General features: G+C 40.1%; 1 protein-coding gene across 1 annotated transcript in view; it reads right to left on the bottom strand.

Moving 5' to 3' along the window:
* Window positions 1-4,064: 4,064 nt before the first annotated feature.
* The window catches only part of RHAG (Rh associated glycoprotein), a 29,019-nt gene continuing 24,172 nt past the window's right edge, over window positions 4,065-8,911 (bottom strand). The window contains exon 10 of the mRNA XM_006267395.4: window positions 4,065-7,305. Within this exon, the coding sequence (XP_006267457.1) occupies window positions 7,231-7,305 (75 nt within the window). The 3' untranslated portion in view covers window positions 4,065-7,230. The remainder of the gene's footprint in view (window positions 7,306-8,911) is intronic.

The following is an 8,911-nucleotide window of genomic DNA, read 5'->3' as shown; positions in this document are numbered from 1 at the left end:
GGCAGAATGATATCTAAGCCAGCCATTTGCTTATGCTAAGGAACCATCTTAACTGTGTGAACCATTTTTTCTGATAAAGCAGCAAGTGAGCCTGTGTGAGTCTGTGTGCTGTGAATGAGGTGCAGCTCTAGGAATGTGGAAAACGGTACAACTTGGGAAAGAAAAACAGACTGGAATGTGAAAAACAACATGTAACTGGTAACAGAATCCGAGATGAACATATGCAAAAAGGTAAATGGTGGTTGGTGAAGAAGTCTCCAGAAAATTCCAGGTTTTGGTCAAAGTCCGCCCATTGACCAAAGAAGAGTGAAGGGCTTAGATGTGCTTATAGCAAAAAGGCATGTAAATGAGTAAAATACATAGGCAATTCCATGTTAATTAAGTGAACAGTAAATAGAGGTGGAACTTGAGATGGGAGGAGAAATGGGTGGAACATAGGAGGAGCAAGGGTGAAGTGAATGTTAACGAGCATGAATCCTGGTGTATAAAATGTGAAAAGAGCTATTGTTCAGTGCAGACCCTTGTCTGAAGCTTTCTCCATTCTGAATAAAGCTGTTGCGAGCAATGTGTGCTGGTGTTTGCTCCCTGCCTGCTCTAGCTAATGAGTAATAGGATCCATGAGCAATTGGATCATCATCTCCCTAGTCATTGGCCACCACATGGAGTCGGGGTCTAACAGGTTAGACAAGGATTTGGATAGGGCTGACCCTTCCTAGAGACATAGCAGCACATGCAACTCCATGCCCGGAGCACAGTGCCCAGGGCAGTGCAGGCTCCTGCCATGCTGTCTGCTTTTTCACCATCTCCCATAAATGCAGGGCTTGGAGTTACTGTCCTGGTTGCCCTCCCCCCGACTCAGTTATGCTACTAACACTGCCTCAGGCAGGTGGCCTCTGGAGGTCCCTTCCAGCTCGACTTCTCTATGAATCTGTGGTTTTGTGATTTAGATGATTTAATATATAACTGTGTTATTTAGCATAGGGATTCTTAAAAGGATTTGCCCCTGGATAAGATACATATTATTAATGGCTCGAGATCACCTATGAGACAACCATGTGAGATAGTCTTGTATACGCTATTGCTCTATATCAACCTAAGCACAACAGCACAGCTGAGATCTAACAAAGGAGAGGAAAACAATGCAAAACTCTTTGGGGGCTGGGAGCCAAAGGGAGCCTGGGAGTGGATATTGACTGTGCCAGTGTTTCCCCGCCCCCTGCCCAGCAGGATGCCAGGAAGCACCATTTATAGGGCAGGGCCCATTTTAATGCCAATTTCATGTATGCATACATTTGGAAGCATCCCCTGCCTTCCTCTATTTGGCCTTCTGTGCCCCACATGTTTTCAGTTTTCCACCCATAGGTTTATTTTAACTTTCACAATAATATCATTAATATACATCATTAGTTGCAATATGGAGCAACCCCCTTGCCTGCTTATGCTTCCAATGTCCCAAATGGCTAATGGTCTCTCATCCTTCACTACTCAGATGGTAATGGTTATTTTGGAGTGAGTTCAGTTCCATCAAAAGGGGTGACATTCAGTTCCTCCCCTATACATTCACATCATAGGACTTTCCGTGCTCAGGGTTTGGGATCAGGGGACCTTGCCCTGTGCTGTCCCCAGCTCTGTAGGCTTCAGCACCCTAATCAGCCCTTCAAACTTGTCAGTGTCTAAAATTGTCCCATGTGAGTACATAGTGCAGCCTACAGGTCTCGCTAGCCCAGAGCAACTCTTAAGCAGACCACATGCTTCCCTGGAGTATCTTCAGTGGCCTCCCACCTCCCCACCCAGCCAGCCCATGCCTCACAACAAAGCTTCCTGTGGCCACCTTCCCAAAGCAATAGTACACCAAACTTCATCTCCTCTGAGGCGCCCTCCAGGCTGTTCCCAGTGGTCAGTCCCAGTAGTGTCTATTCAGGGTCCTGCTGGTGCTCACCAATCTCCAGGACCACGTTGATGGCTCTATGCAAGGATCTCCTTCCTACAGTCCCAACTGATGTCCCCAGGGACTGCCCCTTCTGGGCTCCCACCAGTCTGCCTTACAGGTGCAGTTCCCCTTTCCTACTCTTTCTGTCACCTAAAGGGACCATTATGATCATCATCTCTGACCTCATACATAACACAGGGGAACAACCCTCCATCACTGAATGTTGTATCAAACCGACAAAGTATGCGTGGCCTAAACCATGCCTCTAAGAAAGATAACCAGTCCAGATTGGACAATTTAAAGGGCTGGAGCATCCTTCATAGCTTGGAGGTACATTCTTCCAGTGGTTACTAGAACGCCCTCATTGTGAAATTACACTTGTAGGTTGAATTTGTCCAGCTTGAGCTTTCAATTAGCATATGTCCTCAAGTCTTTTTTTATGACTCACTTAATGATTGTTTAGTATTGAAAAGTGTTCCATAATTATGTGCTTGGATCACAGAATTATATAATTATATTATGGAATTATATAATCATGAGGTTGGAGAGGACCTCAAGGGTCATCTTTTCCAAATGCCTGCATAAATGTGGGAATGTTACTCTTAAATCAACCCTGACCAATGCTTATACAATCTCTGCTTGAAAGCCTCCAGGGAAGGAGATTCCACAACTTCCCCAAGAGGTCTCTTCTACTGCCTCATTGTTCTAACAGGAAGGATATTTCTCCTGGGATACCATACTTTCCTGCATACAAGACACACCATTTCACAAAATTCAGTTGTTGAAAACTGGTATTTTCATTATAAATGGGGAAATATGGTAATAGGAGTTTCTGTCTCAGCCAGCAGAGGAGGAATGAAATGAACACTTTAGTGCTGCATATGAGGATCCCTATCTGTTGGTTATAGATACTTTCTCTTCCCACATGTTCCCCCTATCCCTACACAGGCTCCTGCTGCAGCAGCTGCTACTCTGTCATTTACTCCTACTTACCAATTTTTAATAGTACAAAGTTCTCCTTAACAGCATTTTAAATAGACTAAATATTTGTCATCCTGCCCTTTAGATTTATAAAAGTTTATCTTTACCATTTTTTAAAACATCCTCCCTAGTGCTAATAGAAGAAAACATGATTCATTATATAATATGAATAGTTCACCTCAGAATAAATACAAAACTAATATTTCTTGAATAATTCTGCATTTTCTATGTCTCGACAGCCCATTTTACCATTTGTACCAAGTGTCAGGGCTGTACCATTGTTAGGAATGCATTTGTGGATGAGATATCTGTATTATTTCTTATTGCTACTGGCCATAGAAATTGTTACTATTTTTCAGTCCTCTTATTTCCATTGTTAATTTTTTTTGTATTTTCAAACTGATGATTTATATTCCTTGTCTTGGCATCTTTATCTACCTATCTACCTACCTACTTATTTTATACTTTCACCTCCCTATTTGGTCAGAACTGGGTTTTTTAATTGCAGAAATGCATCCTATTAATATAGCTTTTTTGTGACTTCTTTAATTGGAGCAACAGCATAGTTAGGAGAAGCATTGGACATAAGGTAACATTCCATCATGGCTACAATGTTACAGCTGTATTTATATGAACAGTAGAGACGGAGCTGAATGGCAACGTAAGCAATGCATGAGTAAAGTGTATATAAACTGGCAACAAATAAATTAAAGCTGGAAATTAGAAGGTTTCTATACATCAGAACAATGAGGTCTGGAACAACCTTTCAGCTGGAGAAATGGGGTTAAAACCCTATTTGATGATTAAATGCATGATGCAACGTACTATGATTATCTTCAACAGCAAGGGGCAAAAGCTGATAACTCAAGAGGTCCCTTCCAGTCATGGATTCCTGTGTTTCTTGTTTTTTTTTTAAAAAAAAATCAATTTAAGGAATGTTTTTTTACACCTTGAATCATTCTTGAAGCTTTCCCTCCAAGCCACCTCCAATTTTCCAACATTCTCTTAAAATGTAGACACCAGAATAGGATATGTCATTAAATTCATGGTTGTACCAATATTTACACACACACACACATGCATGCACGCACACTCACACAGGTGTTAGCTCCCAACTCTTAGTGTAAAAGAGTCTGAAAACAGAGCCAGAGGCTAGGGATAAAAATATTTATTTTATTGATTGCAGTTCCTTTCAAATTGATGAATTGTGCTTTCTCATTCATAGATTCATAGATGTTAAGGTCGGAAGGGACCTCAATAGATCATCGAGTCCGACCCCCTGCATAGGCAGGAAAGAGTGCTGGGTCTAGATGACCCCAGCTAGATGCTTATCTAACCTCCTCTTGAAGACCCCCAGGGTAGGGGAGAACACCACCTCCCTTGGAACCCGTTCCAGCCCGTTACATTATAATTGTGGGATTATTCTTTGAGACTTTCTTAGACTGGGCGAGTCCACATCTGCTTATTTAGGCAATGCCATAAACCCCGGCAATTACTGCACCAGAGATTCTTGCTCCTGGGCACTGCATTTCCATATGCACCCAGGATTGCACCATGTTGAGCACAGTCAGAGCAGCATTGGCTGGCAGAGGTCTGGAGGGTCAGCCTGCCAGCCCAGGGCTGCTTTGATGTGGCTCAATGTGCTGAGGAGGGGTTGGCTGGGACATGAGGATGCTCCAGTATGGGGCTAACTAGTAGGTATTCCCTGCACTGAAACACCTTCACCTCAGCCAGAGCCTTTAGTGTCTACACGTGTGGTGCTGTGGAGTAAAAAACTCCACAGCAGGATAGTACTTGTATTTACAAGTACTACCCTGCTATGGAGTTAATTAGTTTCTTGCAGCCTAATAGGGCTGCACATGTAGAAATGAGATGTTTACTGTCAAGCTAATTTGTCTACTCGACACTAAACATCTTGTGCAGAAATGCCCAATGAGTAGCATTTACTTTTGCTAGTCCCAGAAAGTCAATACTTCAAATGGGTAAAATTCACCCTTAGATAGAAGGTGAACTTAAAACCCACTGAAATCCTCAAAATGGGGTGTCAGTGGGTGCTTCTACATGTCCACTGGACTGCGCAGTTGTTACTGCACAATCATTTAGTACTTGCTTAACTGGGATTACTGCACAGTCCTGATGCTTCACGGGTCTTTCCCCATGCTACTGAGCAGTAGCAATGAGCTACTATACAGTAGCTTGTTGCTACTGCGCAGTAGTGTCAGCATCACGATTTGTGCCCATCAACGCTACGGTACCATAGCTTGTCACTACACCAACATAGCATCTTACGTAGATGAGCCCAGTGGGAGTTAAGAGTGGCTTTATGCTACCTTTCTGCACAGGAGTGAATTACATCTGTTGTGTATAAAATATGTACAATCAGCCCATCCACGGGCAGCTTTGCTGTTCTAACGTAGGCACAGAGTATTTATAAAATCTTTAAACATTCAACATTTATATTGACCTGCTCCTATTGCCTTTCCCAATTTAAAGACAATACATGTCCTAGAGTATTTGGATACAAGACAGCATTCAGACAAAAAAGAATAACACAGTGTGGCCCTGCTTATCTGCAAAAATGAACATTTCTGAAAATAGTATTAAAATGTATTTAAACAATTAGATATTTAATTCATAGATAAAAGCTTATATATAAAACACTACACAGTGGTTTTACCTTACTGGTCAGTTTAACCCAGTATCCTATCTTAAGGTGTCCTGCATTGGATGATTCAGAAGAACATGTAAGTACTTTTTAAATGAAATTCAGCTTCATGGAAGGACTTCCTCACTAACTTTCAGTTGTCAGCCCTAAAGCAAAACAGTCCTTATAAGGCCATTGCAAGCTCATCTGCTTTATCCTGCTCACACCACTTTCTAAAATCTAATTGGTGCTTCTGTTTGGCATAAGTCGTAGCTTGAAGAAATGAGCTCTACTCATTAGTCCTACACACTTTCTTGCATTTTTAAATTTGCTCCCTTTCATTTTAATCAGAAAGCCTCTTATTAATTGGACAATGGCACATAATAAAAAGGACTGCGTAACTGAGCTTCTCTGTAGTACTGTTTTATGCTTGCTCAAAACTTCTTTTAATTTTGTCCTTCCACTTAAGTTCTCTTCTTAATGAACTTAATGGAGCCTTATTATTTTTTGTTGGTCCTCTTGGCCCTTTGTCCTGTTTCTGGCTGGGTTGTTTTTCCAGATGAAGCACTTTCAGACTTCAAGATGCGACACATAGGCATTTTACATGTGATTCTGCTCTGACACACATGCTTCTTCAATGACTGTCTTAACAATCCAGAACTTGTTCTTGCATGTGTGGTGAGCTCAGAACCAGTCAATGAACACAAGTCAGTCTTTAGGCTTGCCTCTCAATAAATATCATCTTCTGCTTGCCAATTCATAGATTCATAGATGTTAGGGTCGGAAGGGACCTCAATAGATCATCGAGTCCGACCCCCTGCATAAGCAGGAAAATGCTAGATTTCATCAGACAAAATGTTGCACAGTTACATAGGGTTTAGAAGGTGCTTCTGAATTGCCTCACCTGGTTTTGACTAACCTAAATTATTGTGTTAATAATACATTTTCTCCCACCTCGCATTCACTTACTCATTGAGATCATTAAAAGTATACTGAAGACAGAGTTGTCATATGTCTGTGTTAGATACCTCGCTGATAGCCATTTTTTGCACTTAAAATTAGTTGTGAATTCCTATCACTTTATTTCCTATTACTTGACCAGATTTTAATCCACAACAGGGTTTATGACTCATTAGGTAGGCATGGTTTCATAACAGTTTCGTGTGGAGGTCTTTAGTAAAAAAGCATTTTGGAAACCAAAATAAACACCTACAGATCTTTTCTTTATTCTCTCTCAGTTTACCTGTACTAGATTAGAGGGTATGAAATTCTTCCTGGTCTAACTTTTCCATGTCTTGCTAAAGAAATGTCTCATTCCAGATTCTGAATACTTGCTGCTAAACATGAAACCTTGGCGCTAAGCATGGTAGAAACACACAGATGGGAAATCAACTTAAAGAACTTGAGTTATGATAGATTGCTGAAATACAGGGAATATTGCAATCCAGTTAGCTGCTTTCAATGTTAGGTAAGCATATGCATTTGAAAGCCTTTTAAATTCAACGGAGCTTGAAATATGCATTGTGTATATCAAATTTGGTAGGGACAATATATTCTTATTAAAGCTTATTTCATCTTACCAAACTATAGCTCTCTACATTCCTTTACTTATTGAAAACCACTAATGTCTGAAAACGACACCATTAGGACTGAAGTTAATAATGGAGAAATCCATCTACATGTTGATATTAAATCTCTGAGTGTCTTGTTCACTGGGCATTTCAACAAGTTGTTTGGTTTCTTCTGGGACCTGGTATGAAAACCAAAAAAAAAAAAAAAAGAATTAACCCTAGCTCACGCCTTTTGATCTTTCTGCAGATCATGCGCATAATTACTTCCTAGTGCAATATAAATATCATTCTTTCCATTCACCTTTTGCATTTAATTATTGAAAAAATCATGTTGCTTCCCTGCTGTTTGGGGAGAAATTCTGAGCCATTCAGTGCATCTTTAGAAGATTTCCAACGTCCTGACAAAGGAAATGCTTCATAACATGTAATATATCCATGTGCATATCAATCATTCTGGCTAGGGTTTACAAAGAAATTAGGTACTCAACTCCCCGTGTAATTCAAAGGAATTGCGTTTGAATCTACTCTAACTTTCTTTGAAAATACCACCCTCCATTTACATTTTGGGTTTACACTTTAAACTCTTCTACTGTTTCTAATATTATGGAGGCATGTTATGTTCCCTAACACATTAATACACTCTCCTTCTCCTACTTAATACAAATTGGAAAGACACAATACATATTGGTATTTTTAATAGTGTCATGCCGATACACATGAATCAATATAGAAGCCCCTTTAAGGCAGGCCTTATATTTTGTCAAGTTTTTGGTTAACAGTTTATTCATAAAAAACAAAAACAAAAAAACACCATTTTGATCTAATTTTAAATTTTTCGTGGATTTTGTTGAATTTAGTGAACAGGTTTGGCTAAAAAAAAATAGAAATGATGTTTAAAATGTCTAAATTAATAGCTAAGACATTTCTGAAATGAAACAAGGTCCTTAGGTACCACTCAGGTGGGGAAAAAATCTGCTTTTTTGCCTAAAAATTGTTCAAAATCTTTTGGTTTGAGGGATTATCTGATTTTTTTTCTTTTTTTTTTTTTTTTTTCAGTTTGGGAGTGGAATAAGGAAGCTGGTTATTGAGACACCCCTACTGGACAAATGCAGAATATGAAACAGTGCCTTTCCTGAAGAATGTGCCATCTAAATAGATAAGGAAAAAAATTGTGTGACTTTCAGCTCATTTCCATTTAATATATAGGGAACTGAGGCTCATATAGAATAAGGTGCTTCCCCAGAGTTATACATATAGAGATAGTAACTGGACCCTACTCTTCTGAATCATAACATAAAACGTTCAGTAGAAACCCTGTCCTCCATCTATATTGGGAAAATTAAGGTAGACAAGACAAATATATTGTTTTCCAATTATCCCTGTTTGCAAGATTTTTCTGTTATGTGGGAAAGAAATCAGAAAAAAAATATTTTTCTTTATTTTTCAGTCAGGAACAGACAGATGTCTCGGACATTAAAACCCTATTATAGAGGTGCTGCCACTTTCACTGGGGAAGCAGCTCTTATGGGGTCAGGGCTATCTGACCTATGGAGATGCCATCATTCTGCGTACAGAGATGCCATCATTGTAGAGCAAGGGCAGGCAATTATTTTGGGTGGAGGGCCACTTACTGACTTTTGGCAAGCCATCAAGGGCCGCATGACACGCAGCCAGGGGCAGATAAATATTAATTTTCTAAATTTTTTAGGGGCCCCGTGAGCCAGATAGAATAGCCTGGAGGGCTGCTTCTGGCTCTCGGGTTGCATTTTGCCCATCCCTGTTGTA

Source organism: Alligator mississippiensis, chromosome 1, assembly GCF_030867095.1.
Source record: "Alligator mississippiensis isolate rAllMis1 chromosome 1, rAllMis1, whole genome shotgun sequence".
In the NCBI taxonomy this organism is placed as follows: domain Eukaryota; kingdom Metazoa; phylum Chordata; order Crocodylia; family Alligatoridae; genus Alligator; species Alligator mississippiensis.
This window is presented reverse-complemented; position numbering and strand designations above follow the sequence as displayed.